We start from the raw sequence: 15,564 nt of genomic DNA, 5'->3' as shown, positions 1-15,564 counted from the left end.
CTAAATTAACCTTCACAGTGTACACCCAATAACAACCAACCATAGAATTATCAGGTGGAAGAAGTACTAAGTCCCAAGTATCATTGTCCTGTAGAGCATGCATCTCTTCTATCGTTGCATTCCTCCACCCATAATGGGACATGGCTTCAGAAATAGAATTGGGAAAAACAATAGAAGATAGAGTACTAACAAAACAATTGTATTAGGGTGACAGGAAATTATAAGAAACAAAATTGGAGATTGGATGTTGGGTACAAGTGTGTTTACCTTTTCAAACAACAATAGGAGGATCAACGACTTGGGAAATAGGATCATCTTACGAGGAAATTGGAGGTGTAGAAGTGGAAGTTGGATGAGGCTCTTCTCCCTTGAGTCGTCATTTTGACACTTGCAGATTGGGATGATCCAGGCGACGAGAAGGACTTAAATTGGATGAAGATGCAGGAAGATTGGATGAGGGAAATGAAATAGGATCGGGAAGGCTAAGCAGAGGAAGAGGCTTATCAAGGTCAATAGAACTGAAGGAATCAGAGTATTATGATGTAGACTCAAAAAAGGTGACATCAACAGAGACAAAGGATTGATGTAAAGTGGGACTATAACATCGAGATCCTATTTTAGTATAGGAATAACCCAGAGAAATACATTTGATTGCATGAGGATCCAATATATCCATTATTGGATTTAGCTGATGAATGAAGGACATAAGACCAAATATATGAGGAGGAAGGGAGAACAAAGGAGCTTTAGGGAAGATAATTGAATATGGGATTTTACCACCAAGGACAAAAAATGACATCTTATTGATGAGAGAGCAAGCGGTGAGCACAAAGAAGGAACTAGCTATTTTAACTTGTCCAATGATGGATGACCAAGGCGACAATGGATTTGATGTGGTGTGGTAGTGGCAATTACAGGCAATAGGAGAAGACAATGACTCATAGTGGTAAAGTCCACTAGGCTCATGCCTTGTGCCAATCGTCTTCCTTGTCTTCAGATCCTGAATAAGAACAGAGTTAGAAAACAAGGTTACATATATGTAATTTTACTAATTACATGAGATTAAAGGGGGATTTAGGAATGTAGAGAATAGAAGAAAGAGAGATGGAGGTAATAGGATTTGCTGTTCCTATTCACTTAGCAGCAGTGGTGGACCATCAGGAATGGTAACTTGAGGTAGATTTGTAGAATACTAGAGAGTAGAAAAGAAGTTGGTGACACGTGTAATATCGTCAGTAGCAGTAGAGTCAATAATCTAGGGCCTAGTGGGAGAGATACTGGATGGCATATAGGTGATATGGATACTTTTCTGAGCAAAAGAGGCAATGTGATGAGATGCTTGTTGGGATGCCTGATGCTATGGGAGCTCTAAATACTCTTTCTATGAAATAACTATAGTAGGCTGTTCACTTAAACACTTAACTGACGAGGGTGACACAGTTTTGGGATTTGGGAACTCCATCCGAACACAAATACAACCTTGATAGAGCAGAAAATCAAACATATACAGTGGGAAACATGTTTTTCGAATTCACCAACTCGATTGCAACATACACAACCTTCGGCAACTGATGCAAACCACAAGCCCACAGCGTACCAATAAAAAACACAGAAAATACTACTGTTTAAGGCTCAATAAACATTGACAAACAGCTTCAACAAGCATCGACTAACCATCCTCAAATGTCATAAATGAGCAACTAAAAAAGGTGAGATCTTTGGACAAAACATCATGAACATCAATAATATGTTTATAGAGGGATTTGAGCCCTGCTGGAAGAATTCAGGCTAGGAGCATGCCTGAAATTGGCTTCACGTGCCGGCATGTGAGGTTGGCCCTGGCAGCCTTCGACCGGCTCATGAGGAAGCTGCTGGAGATGACATTTCAGTGGGGGGCAGATCGGCAGCATCTGTGGGTGACTATGCTGCTATTTTTGCAAACTCTATTGTGGATTTGTGTTCCTAAACTGGAAGTGTTGCCCAGAAATTTTGCAGCGACTGCTCTGGCTTCCCACAGCTGCTGGCTATTTTTTACGGCTATGGTGTTGCTGGAAACTTCTATGATGGTAGACAAGCAATGGATTTAGGGTTTTGGGTTCGGTTTCGATGGTGGTTGTGACAATTAGGGTTTAGGTCTCAGAATCATGCTCTGATACCGTGTTGAATAATTGGGTGAAATGGAAGACCTAATCACAATGATAGGGGTCTCTCTTTATCTATAATATATGTCAAGGTACGTACCAATGGCCATAATGCTCTTACTAACTCTCACTTGTGAACATAACACTCGCACACTAACAATGCTAGATGACTAAGATAACCCTTAATACTATCAATTAAATTTCTTCAGATCATTCTCACAATATCAGGAAGGAAAACCAATATATCACAATAAATCTCAAATATTGCAGCTGAGTCTCTCAATCTGAATGCTGGTAGATTAATTCATCTAACAAAAACCATTGAAGAGAGCAATCACAGTCCAAGATAGAAGAGATGGAAGATTTTGGTTACCTCACAAAGACTTTAAGCACAACTTACAATGGGTCTAAGCTTAGGCACGCAAATTGCTCAAGCTATCTCCCAATTCCTTGAATTCTCAGAAAGCATCCCACAATCAGTCTCCCTAAATCTGATGCTAGCATGAAAATGCAGCAATGGTGTCTAATCCTTGGTGCTGCAGTGATAATTGACTCTCCAGAATAGCGATGGTACACTGACAGTCCAACTTTTAGCAATACAGATCAAAATATTGCACATATTTGCAAATATCTTGGCTGGAATTGAAATATCTATGTTCTGCAAGTTATGCGAAGGTTCTGATAGCTTGAATTTACCCTCCAAATACATGTAACACACACTAGCACTTGAATTCCTCAATTCTTTTCGACATCTTGGGAAAAAAACCAAATTTTCTCTGCTGGAAGCAATTTCTTGCAAATCTGGAGTCTGCAGAGCGTTCTGGTTCTGTCTTACATGCATATTGCTGGTGTGTGGGGTGCATGCACTGCCAGTGAGGCTACTCCAGCCATGGAATTCTGGCTGATCGTAGATCAAGAAATGGTGATTCGATTGGTGGTGGTGGTATGTCAAAGTAACTTTGGGAATAGTGGGATTCTGGAAGGAGTCATCCGAGAAAACTTCAGTCGGTGTGTGGGGCTTCTCTGGTGGTTGAGCAGTAATGGGACATCAGGGATGGCTTTTCATTGTTATCTGTCTTCAATGGTGAGAGAGATGTGGATGCCTGGAAATTGGTGTTTGAATTCAAGGGATGTGACTAATTTTCTGGGGAAGTTCCGAATGATGAACAGTGCTTCAAATTTTTGAATTTTCCCCTTGATTTCTTTGCTAAATTGTTGGATTTTATCTGTTTAAAGAAATGTGCAGAGATTGGAAGTGAATTTCAGTTATTTTCATGGTTGGGGTTAGAATTTTTGGATTATTCAAGGGAGTTGATTACAGACAATTATGGATACAGGTCAGAGGAAGATTGTGGGTGAATCATTGGATTTGCTCTGATACAGGCATGGAATGAAGAAGAGAAAAGAAGAAGATGGAAGGGAGAAGAAGAGAAAGCAGCAAGACAGAAGTTATACAGGAGAGGAGAAAGTTCGGAAGCAGAATTAGGGAGAGAGATAGAAAGAGGAGAACAAAACAGAACAGAAAAGAGGAGGGAAGAAGGAAAAGGAAGGAGGGAGGAAGGAGGAGAGGGGAGGGCTGGCTGCGTGTGAGAGAGAGATACTGAATTGCAATCTGATCGAAATTGATTACTGTCTTAAACAACTAACCAGCTAAGTATTTATACCCACCACTAGAACACATATTTTACATATAAACCCCAACAAAATGGGAAACTACACAATGCAAGGAAAATTTCAATACGAACATGATGTCCTAATGTAAGTAAACTAGATATGGAGATGCCAACGAGGGTTTCTGTTTCCATTATTGTAAAATTTTAAGACTCCAACAAATCGCTTATTTACTGTGGAATGTTATACTAAGTCATCTACACCTAAAATAACTATGCCAAATGGGTGGCCTAAAAGATGTAGGTGGTCCTCCCTCATTTCTACTCAAAAGTTTCAATAAATACGCTTAAAAAAATTAAGACAAACCTGTAGGAATATCTTGGCAAGACCAATCCATATGCTATTTCAGTTAGCCACAAGGTGTTCCCTTTGTTGCAATGCACAAAAACCACTTGCTCATGGCAAGAAGAGTAATCAGATGCAGCAGTCATGACCTTGATAGCCTTAATAGTATTGCCCTTTTGATGAACACTTTCTATCAAATTGGATGTTAGACGGGTCTTTTTCTTCCCAACAATTTTGCATCACATGTGTACCTAATAAGAAGAATACTGACTATTATACAAGTCGTTTTATGGGAATAATGATATAGAATATTGTTTAGTTGGGAATAAAAATGTATTATACTTTAATAGAAGAATTATAGCATTGATAAGAAAGTATAATAGAGAATTTATTTGTGATATAATAAATAATGTTTTTGAAAATTTTAAATTTTCAATGGCTTGCAGAAGTATTTTAGCTTTGTTATACAACCAAATTATAATTCTTGTATGGTATGGTCAAACATCCTTTTTCTTTTATTTAATGTAAACATTTTAATATCTTGTCTATTTAAAAGTTGGATCTTTGGTGTCTTATGTGTAATTTTTTATCTTTTGAAAAATAGAGAATTGGTAATGTAAGTAGAGAATATGTTATTTTAATAATTTAGTTGTGTTAATGGGGGTATTTTTGTCCTTAAGACTATTATTGTTAATTATATGGCTGCGTACTATAGACCCATCATGGTCTGTCCCTTCCCCACACCCCACATATGCAGGAGCTTTGTGCACTGGGTTGTGCTTTTTTATTTTTTATTTTTTAATAATATGTAAGAGGACATACTTGGAGCTGTAGTTAAGACTTCAGGAAACTGCCGCTCAGTTCTTTCCTCTCTTTTCCTCTTCTCTCCTTCTCTGCTTCTCTCCTCTTCCCTCCTGCTCTAACTTTACATGATATCAGAGCATTGATCTCCTTCAAATCTGATTTATCTGAATTAGTTTTGATGCTCTGTTTTTCGTTTTTTTCTTTATCCTCTCCTAATCAGTCCTCAAATCTGATTTTCTGGTTGGTTTGAGAGTCGTTCAAGGACACCTTCCCCTGGGTTAGGTTGTTGCAGGAAGCTGTGTTTTCATGGTGATTTGCTGATGTGAGCTCAGTTGTACTCTGTTTCTAGTATGCTGCTGCTGCTGCTGTTCCTCTGTCACTCTGTTTCTGGTTTGCTGAAGATTCTGTTCTGATGAGTATTCGTGATTGATTTCTTGCAATCTTGTACTGGTCACTTGTTGGTTTCAATTGGTGTTCAAATATTTATTTCTTGTTCTTCTATGCATTTATTTCCAGTTGCTGCCAGCCGTAATGGCTGGAACTGCTGCCAGCTTGTTTATTAAATGCCTGCAGTACTTTGCTGTGGTCTACCCTGTTCTTGGTGGTTTAGCATTCCTAGTAGGATATTGTAAGCTCAGTTCTTTTGTCATAGCTGCATATTTAAGTTCTGGATTTAGAGAGTTTGAAGTGTTGTAAGTTCTGGTTTTTTTTTTTTTTTCTGAAGCCCTGAAAGTGCTGTTGGTGTTACTGTGTGCTGCTTGACTACTCAAGCTCCTTCCTGTGATAAGTCAGCCATGCATATTACCTCGAACTGTTGTAGGGGAAACTTTGGAGGACCAGGATGAGGTTTAGATTGTGCTCGTGGCAGCACTTGTGTAATACAATGAGGAGTTCGTCGTGGCAATTCTCTCATTTGCACACATTGTGGCAAGGAAAATCATACCATTAATTGCTGTTGGCATCTCCTTGGCAAAGCAGCTTGGGCCAATAAGTCTCTTGTGGAGGGCGATTCTACTATTGACACTTCAAATGCACCTAGCCACTCCACTGGGGAGTTGATTACATCATCAAGTTTAACAATTGTTTTTCATGGTTCAACAACTCAAAACTCAGTCTTTTACATCTAGTGCTATTGTGGCCCATTCAGGTACAACCGGGCTTCTTGGGTTATAGATTCTGGTACCTCCTCTCATATGATAGGTAGTCCTAATTTGTTTGATTCCTTGAACCTCATTACTTTGCACTTTAAGGTTACTCTTGCTGATAGTTTGATTACATTGGTTTTTGTTTCTGGCAATATTCTCTCAATTCCTTCTATTCTTTTTTTTTTTTTTGTGTGTGTGTTATATGTGCCAAAATTTCCCTTGAACCTGCTATCAGTTAGTCAATTAACTAAGTCCCATAACTACTCTGTGACCTTCTTTCCTTCTCATTGTATTATTTAGGATCTCTGGACGAAGAAGAGGATTGGTGGATGGCTTGTACTATATCGATGGTGGTCATGGTGGGTCTAATTCTTGTCATGTGGCTTCTTCAATTTCTACTCCTGGTGTTTCTCTTGATTAGTAGCATGCTCGTATGGATCATCCATCCCTTCAAAAACTACAAGTGCTTCCTATGTTCAAGTCAGTTTCTTGTTTTGAATGTTCTGCATGTTAGTTGGGAAAGCATATTAGGAAATCGTTTCTGTCTAGAGTCAAGTCTTGTGTAGTAAATCATTATTTTTTCTTATTCATTCAGATATTTAGGGTCCGTGTAGAGTCAATAATTTCATTAGTCATCAATATATTGTGTCCTTTGCAGATGATTTTTCATGCATGACCTGTATCTATTTGTTAAAAAATAGGTCTGAATTTTTTAATGTATTTACTGAGTTCTAACTAGGAAATAAAAATTCATTTTGGCGTCAGTATTCAAATTTTTCGATCTGGTAATGCACTTGAATTTGTTCAAAATGAGCTTTAGTCTCTTTGCTTGGCCAAAAGGATTATTCATTGAAGTATCAAACATCATGTACTCATATCCCTTAGCAGAATGGAGTAACTGGACAAAAAATTAGATATTTACTTGACATAGCACAGTTTGTATTCCTTTATATATACATGTTCTTAAAACCTTTTGGATGGATGTTCTTCTTGCAACTTGTTTTCTGCTCAATAGGATGCCCTCAAGTGTTCTAGGGGGACAAATTCCCTTCTCCATTGTGTACCAAGAAACATCCATGTTCTCTGTTGTGCGTCGTGTCTTTGGGTGCATATGTTTTGTTCATGTTCCACATACTAGTCAAGAAAAGTTCTCTCCTTGTGCTGTTAAATATGTCTTTTTTGGGTACTTGAGAACTCAAAAAGGATATAGATGTTATGATCCCCATGCTTATAAGAAATATGTTAGTGCTGATGTCACCTTTTTTGAGGGGACACCCTATTTTTCCAGTGCTGGGTGCTCCTTGAATGAATATACTTTGATTCCATCAACAATTTAAGGTCCTCCTCTCTTGTGTTGATACACCTGTTCCTACCCTTATCCCTTTCGAGAAATCTTCTGCCCCTCTTCCAAATCTATAGGTTATTGATCTGGAGAAACAATTGAAGGTTTATGGACAACGGAAAGCAACACAGATATCACTACCACCATGCAGACGCCTCCTATACCCATCACTATTTCAACATCTGGTTCTTGAGATTCATCCTAATGCGACTTGGATATTTACCCATTACTCACCAGAAAGGTATTCGAACATGTGCTCAACAATCCTTAGTTGCTTATCCTATCGCTTATTAAGTTTCAGTTCTTCACCTTCCTAGTCCTATGCGTTCTTTTGCTTTGTCTATTTCCTCAGTTTCTATCCTTTCCTTGCATGTTGAAGCACTTGCTAATCCTGGGTGGAAGCATGCTATAGATGTAGAAATGTATGCCTACCACTTGAGGGACGTGGGACTTGGTGAATCTTCCTCTTGGTAAAGAGTTGGTTGGGTGCCGTCAGATCTTCACCATCAAATATCTTGCTGACCGCTCTATCGAATGAATTATGGCTTATGGCTCAGTTGGTTGCCAAGTGGTAAACCCAAATGTATGGTATTGATTATTTTGAGACCTTCTCTCCAGTTGCTCGATTAAATTCTGTTCTTGTATCGATCTCATTGACAGTTAATTTTGATTGGACCTTATATCAATTGGATGTGAAGAATGCCTTCTTGTATGGAGATTTGCAGCAGGTATACATGGTGCAACCTCATGAGTATGTTGCTTAGGGGGAGGATGGTAAAGTATGCATGTTGCATTAAGGCCATTTATGGTCTTGGACAGTCTCCTCAGGGCCTAGTTTGACAAAATTAATGTTGTAGTTTCTGTATTTGGCTTTATCTACTGCTACTCTAATCATTTTGTTTTGTTCTGCAAAATGGAGACAAGTGTGGTACTTCTAGTAGTTTATGTTGATGATATCCTCATCACTGATAAAGACCGTAGTGGGATTGCAGATGTTAAGCAGTGATCTCAGGAAAAATGTCAAATTAAAGACTTAGGTATTCTGCAATACTTTCTTTGTATTGAGATTGTACTGTGTAGAAAAAGGTTAAATTTATTTTAGGGAAATTATATGTTGGACTTACTAAGTGAGATTAGTTGTTGGACTTGGGTGCAACGGTAAGGTTATTGCCATGTGACTTGGAGGTCATGGGCTCAAGGCGTGGAAACAGACTATAGCAAAAATGCAAGGTAAGGCTGCGTACTATAGACCCATTGTGGTCTGTCCTTTCCCTGGGCTCCGCATACGCGGGAGCTTTGTGCACTAGGCTGCCCTTTTTTCACTTACTAAGTGAGATTGGTTTGTTGTGAGCTAAACTAGTTGATATTCCTATGGATCTAAATGTGAAGTTTTATTGGGATGTTGGACCGGACTTTGAAGAGAAACATTGATATAGGCAGTTGGTTGGCAAGTTGATCTACTTGATTGTCACTAGACCTAACGTATCTTTTGCAGTGGGGTGATGAGTCAGTTTATGTAATATCCCAAACAACCACACTAGGATGCTGTTTGTAGGATTTTGCGGCATCTCAAAAGCATTCCTTGCAAAGGTTTGATATATAAATGTAATAGAAGTTGAGAGATTGTGGGATTACTTTGATGCAGATTGGGCTGGATTTGTTGATGATTGAAGGTCAAGCATTGGATATTGTACATTTGTAGGAGGTAATCTTGTTACTTGGTGTAGCAAGAAACAAATTAATGTAGCAAGATCTAGTGCTGAAGCAGAATATCAAGCTGTGACTCATACTGTGAGTGAGGTTATGTGGCTGAACTCTCTAATGTCAGAGATGGGATTCTTGGTAATGAAGCCAATAGATGTGTTTTGTGATAATCAAACTCCCATTTATATAGCTAGGAATCCAATGTTTCATGAGAGGACAAAGTACATAGAAGTTGAGTATAATTATGTGAGGGATTTATGTTGTAGAAGGTAGTGAGGACTCCCTCTGTGAAATTTGTCAATCAGATGTTTTTATGAAGCCTTTATTTAGGCCCACCTTGTCTAATATTTGTTACAAGCTAGGCTTAGGTGATACTTATACACCTCTAGCTTGAGGGGGAGTGTTTGAAAAGAATATGTTGTGTTTATAATTAGGTTGTGTTAATGGGGGTATGTTTGTCCCTAAGACTTTATTATTAATAATATATAAGAGGGTAGACTTGGAGCTGTACGTAGACTCTAGGAAATTGCCGCTCAGTTCTTTCCACTCTTTTTCTCTTGTTCTCTTCCTCTCTACTCTCCTTCTCCTCTTCCCTCCTCCGTCTCTAACTTTACAACAGGTAATTTATAATAGGAATAAATAATTAGTAAAAAATGTATTTTCATCTTTTTTTAAATGCTTGTAACACTGGGTGTACACGGCTCCTACGCCATCAGGGGTCTAGGGAGGAAATTCTGTATGCTATCTTACCTCTATATTTATCGAGACCGTTTATGTGAGTTGAACCTTTGACCTGGGTTAAGATGTTAGGACTCACCGTCACATATTCTTTAAAGAATATAGAATAATTTTTTTCCATGAAAAATCGTACTAAATTGTTGTAAAGATAAATTATTGATGAAAGTATGAGGGTATCTCGCAATAAAAAAATCTATTAAAATTAAAAATTGGACATCTCAGTGATCTACATAAATTGGATTGAATTTTTTTATTCAAAATCATTAGAAATTAGAATTGCAGTTTTGGAAGCCAAGAATGTCTATTCGTTTGCTTATATATGTGTGTGTGTGTGTGTGTGTGTCTGCTTTGTGGTGGTTTACATTTGGGATATTCTAATACTATCACCAAGTTTTGGTGTTTTGGAGAAATTTCTTTGTGGTTGGCTGTGGGGTTTGGTGAGGAGGGGAGGTTCACCTTGCATTGTTCTACAATTAGTTGATGCCTAAAATAGGAAAGGTTTTTAAATTTGGAGTGGAACATAGAGTGTAAGATTGCATAATTGGAGGTGGCAACCAAAACTATTTCACCCAAAATGTATGTGAATGTGTATGTTTCATCTTACTAGTATAGAGATCATATATAATGAAGATATAATAATTTCTTTGATATTTGTGCAATATTATAGTTCATTGTGCAATAAATCCATGAATGTTATTAAACAATTGTGTGTCAAACATTTATGCGGTACTAAAGTTTTTAGCCTGTGGTATATGTTACCTCAAGTGCGGATGAAATTTTTATCGTGTTGAAGATGTTGAATGTCCACATTTAAAATGGTTCCTTGTTAGGGCTACACATTACTATGATCTTCAATAGTGTCAATATGACTACAAGATCCTTGCATGTGGGATCGTCTTATAGATCACCTGGGGTTTTGTGCTTTGGAGAATTTTTAACTGATTTGCAAGATATTCTTTTCCAACAACATATTCCTTGTTTGTGTTCTATTATTTTTCGTTTCATTCTCTCTCTCTCTGTTAAATGTTTTTTTTTTTTTTTCCTTTTTCTTTTGGTTTTAACTGTTCATTTTCTGTTACTAATCCACTTTAAATTCACTTGTATGCAGGAACTTGTCTCATGGTGTATGATATGTGGTAACCCTTGATAATCATGAGTAATGTTTGCAGGGCATAAATTTTTTCTGATATGTTTTCCGGTTTGTGAGAAATTAATTTGTTGGATTTTTGTTTCTCATCCTGGATTGTGTGTCGGCAATTCTGTGTGTAGTTCTCACCAGAGATGATAGATTGTCTGTAAATACATAATCATTGGGCAGGAACTTGAAATATTTATATTTTTCTTCCCTTCACTCGGCACGGAGCTCCCCTGGCCTAAAGTTGCTCTCAAGGGTATTAGATGCGATCTTAGTTAGAGAAGAACGTAGAACGGCATGAGTCACTTGCACTTTGGAGTCCATGATTGAATGGCTGAATTATTTATGCACTTAGATGAGCTGTGTGGCGTTGATGCTGCAACCAATCTGTTCTGTGGAAGGAGAACGTCACTGCTGTCATTTATGCTCTTTACTCAGATGAACAGTGTGGCTTTGATACTGTAACCAATCTGTTCTATGGAAGGAATTTCATTGTTGTACGGATAAAAAGAAAGCAAGCTTCAAAGCACTTAGTTTCCTTCCTTGTACAAATCCCTCTGTTTTGCAACAGGACTGAAATTAGTGGCACCCCAATTTTTTATTTATGAAATATGGCTTTTCTTGGAGTTCAGATCCATTGTTCTGCCAGGCGATTGTCAATATTTTTGGATATCATCGAAATTCAAGCTCCCAAATGCAGCATAAGTGACAATAAAATATAGATCCTACAAACACTAGTTATTTGTTTGACCACAATCAAGAAGAAACAAGCAATTAAAAATATTGTGATCTAATTATGTTTTTTTTTATCACAATCATTTTGAAACAAATAAATATGATTAACCTCTAATGAAATTCATGCTTTGAAAAATATGCATTCCTCCATTGAATATTTTTGTAAATTTCATTTATTTTCCCCTCAAGTGAGGAGTGGGTGTGTTTTAAGTTATACAAGTATTCAAAATTACCAAAATTCCTAGACATTTTTTGGGTGATGACCTATTTATTGTTCCAACTCTTTTTTTGTTTAAAAAAAAAAAAATTATCTTCTAAATCAACTTGGGCTATTTTAGTATGAAATTTATTAACTTTTAGAATTAGAGAACTTTTTCATTTCTTATCAAAATTTGTTATATTTTTGTGTTGACCAACACTAATGTGTTGAGTGGATGCATTATGTAAAAAAGGTTCTAAAACGTTCTAGAATTATGGAGATAGTTAATCAACAAGGCTGCTTAAAAATTTAAATAAACTTGAAATTATTAATAGTTTAATAATATAATGTTTTATTTTATTCTAAAATTAATTTCACCTAGCGTTTGACTGAGGAATATACAAAAAACACAATCACGCAAATTATATGAAAGTAACAAAATAATGACACAAAGAATTACGTGGTTTAACAATGCCTACATCTACGAGAGCAAACGACAGTGAATTTTCACAATATTGTGTCCAAAGACATAGAGTTACATCATACAACATGTGTATATAACCCTTTCGGAGGTTTTTCCCTTGAAACCTAACCTATACAACTTCCTAATTCAAAATTTGAAAACCAGCACTGAGTAACCGAGAACAATCATCGATGGTTTCAGACATACCATCGATGGTTTGAAGTCGAGACCAAATAGTTGATGTAACAGAACAAAAACAGTTGACAATTTCTTCTGCATCTGGCAAAACTGTCGATGGTTTCAATTTCAGACATACCGTCGATGGTTTGAAGTCGAGACCAAACAGTCGATGTAATAGGACAAAAACAATCGACTGTTTTTGCTGCATATAGCAAAACCGTCGATGGTTTTAGTGAAATTGTTGACGATTTGATCCTGCAAATCAGCATTCTTGTTTTCTACCATGTTTTCTCTTTGTACATGTATTCCACTCAACATATGATCCACATATTATAACAATCTCCACCTTGGTAAATATACGCCCCTCAAGAGAAAATCGAAAACATAACCCGCTGCTCCACCTATGACAATAGGTTGGGAATGCCTCCCGTCCAGCAACTGGAGACATTAAGTAAGTCCAATCGATGCTTGAACTTATCCATGGTAATCGGCTTTGTCAAGATATCTGCAGCATTCTTAGAAGTGTGAACTTTCTCAAGCACAAGTTCACTTGAAGAAATCAACTCCCGGATCCTACGGAACCTCACATCTATACGCTTGGTTCTCACGTGATACACTTGAAATTTCACCAAATAGATGGCACTCTGATTGTCACAATGCGGCTGAACTCCACTTTACTGTATACTCGGCTCCTTGACTAAATCTGTAAGTTACAATGCTTCTTTGGCAGCTTCAGCGACTACCATATACTTCGACTCAGTTGTTGATAGTGCAACCTGAGATTATACCATGAACCTCCAACAAATAGGCACTTCCACAAGGGTGAACACATGCCCTGTTGTAGACCTCCTATCATCCAAATCCCCTAGATAATCTGCATCCACATATCCTACAACTGATGGATCACTTTATTGCTTGCCAAACATGATGCCATAGTGAGAAGTATCCCGTAAGTATCTGAAAATCCACTTGATGACATCCCAATGTTGTACCCGGATTTGAAAGAAACTTACTCACCACACTGACAGTTTGTGCTAGGTATGATCTTATACATACCATAGCATACATTAAACACCCCACTACACTAGCATAGGGGACCTTTGATATATCATGGATATCATTATTCGTCCTTGGGCACTAAGCGGTAAACAATTTAAAATGATTCACTAACGGTGTACTTACCAGTTTTGAATTAACCATGTTAAACATCTCCTACACCTTCTCCACATAGCTGCCCCAACATAACCACAATCTCCTTGCAGTTTTGTCCCTACGAATCTCCATTCCAAGAATTTTCTTAGCTGCACCCAAATCTTTCATGTCAAACTCTTCACTCAACAGAGTCTTCAACTGATTTATCTCAGTCATATATTTCGCAGCAATCAGCATGTCATCAACATAAAGCAACATAAAAATGAGAGAACCATCCTCAATACTCTTCACATACACGCAGTAATCATACTCACACCTCTTGTAACCTATCCAAATCATGTAGGAGTCAAAACATTTGTACCACTACCTTGGAGACTGCTTCGGCCTGTAAAGTGACTTCCTTAGTTTACAAACCAATTGCTCCTGTCTGGGTTGACTAAACCCTTCTGGCTGTACCATATAAATATGCTCCTCAAAATCAGCATGGAGAAACGTTGTTTCTACGTCCATTTGCTCCAAGTACATATCGTAATGCGCCACCAATCCCAACACTACCCTGATGAAAGTGTGTCTAACCACAGGGGAGAAGATTTCATCATAATCAACTTCTTTCTTTTGTCAGTACCCTTTGCTACTAACCGAGCCTTGAACTTCTCACCTTTCTTTTCTGATACCGCTTCTTTTTTCTTATACACCCGCTTGCATCCTATCACGCTCTTCCCATTTGGAAGCTCCACCAAATCTCACTTATGGTTCTTATGCAATGACTTCATTTCGTCTGACATAAAACTTATCTATCTACTTTTCTTCTGGCTGTGCACCACCTCTTGAAAGGTAGTTAAATCATTGCAATTGATAATGAGAGCATAAGACACCAGATCATTAAATCCATACTTGGGCCGTGGCCTGAAATTGCGCCTGAGGCTGTGTATAGTGATATTGTGATCTTGCTGGTTTCCTGAGTTAGAACTCCATGCATTCCAAACAATGTCATCACTGCCTTGAGTCTCTAACTCCACATGCACCACATGCTCATCTTTTCTCCAGTTTTCTGGCACTTGTTTCTCTTCTTCTTCCTCCCGACTACGCTTCACCATGACTTTCTCATCGAAAACCACGTCTCTACTTATCACCACTTTGTTTGTCATTGGATCTCATAACTCACCCTTTCACACCTTTATGATATCCCAGAAAATGTAATGTCTAGACTTTGCATCAAACTTTGATCTCTCCTCACCAGAAATGTGCACATAGGCTAGATAACCAAATACTCTCAAATTGGAGTAGCCTACAGCATTACCTGTCCATACCTCCTCTGCAACTTTCCCCTCTAGTGATGTCTTTGGTGATCAGGTAATAAAAGTTCCCTAGAGATGCTTAGACATCCTTTAAGCTCATCAGTTACTGTTAAAAGCCCTTAGGTCAAAATTGGGCATCGATTGATGAGTATTTGTTCCTTTCCATATTGGAAATAAAACCCTTCAACTAAGAAAATTTAGACATATGACCTAAAATTGAAGCTGGAGCAATGGTGTAAACAATCCAAAAGTCACTAACAAAAATTTGTATAACATTTATATACTTATATTAAGTAATCCATTTCATCATCATATCCATCTTTAGGGTTAGATAATTACATGTCATTGATTCCCTACATAATACCTTATTTTGCAGCTTCAATGCCATAAGTTTTTCCCCCTTCAAAATATATAATCAACCAAACCCAAGAAACATATTGAATTTGGGGTTAATAAAAAAATGCACTAGACCATTTCCCAAAACTAGGAAAAAGAAAAAATCATAGGATTCAGAGTACGACTATAGCTTCGTTAAACTAGAGGTTAGACATGATATGTCTGGTTGTGGGTAT

The 15,564-nt window shown here is 37.7% G+C and overlaps 1 protein-coding gene across 6 annotated transcripts in view; it reads left to right on the top strand.

The window, feature by feature from the left end:
- Nucleotides 1-11,596, top strand: part of LOC131143792 (uncharacterized) — a 52,097-nt gene extending 40,501 nt beyond the window's left edge. For 2 of the 6 annotated variants that reach the window (XM_058092138.1, XM_058092136.1), the window contains exon 4: nucleotides 10,939-11,596. In XM_058092138.1, the coding sequence (XP_057948121.1) occupies nucleotides 10,939-10,960 (22 nt within the window). In that variant the 3' untranslated portion in view covers nucleotides 10,961-11,596. Of the gene's footprint in view, nucleotides 1-6,346; nucleotides 6,527-10,938 lie in introns of those variants that run through there. The other 4 variants (XM_058092139.1, XM_058092133.1, XM_058092137.1 and 1 more) reach the window with 4 other exon arrangements.
- The last annotated feature ends 3,968 nt before the right edge of the window (nucleotides 11,597-15,564 follow it).

Source organism: Malania oleifera, chromosome 12 (assembly GCF_029873635.1).
Source record: "Malania oleifera isolate guangnan ecotype guangnan chromosome 12, ASM2987363v1, whole genome shotgun sequence".
Classification (NCBI taxonomy): Eukaryota; Viridiplantae; Streptophyta; class Magnoliopsida; order Santalales; family Ximeniaceae; genus Malania; species Malania oleifera.
This window is presented reverse-complemented; position numbering and strand designations above follow the sequence as displayed.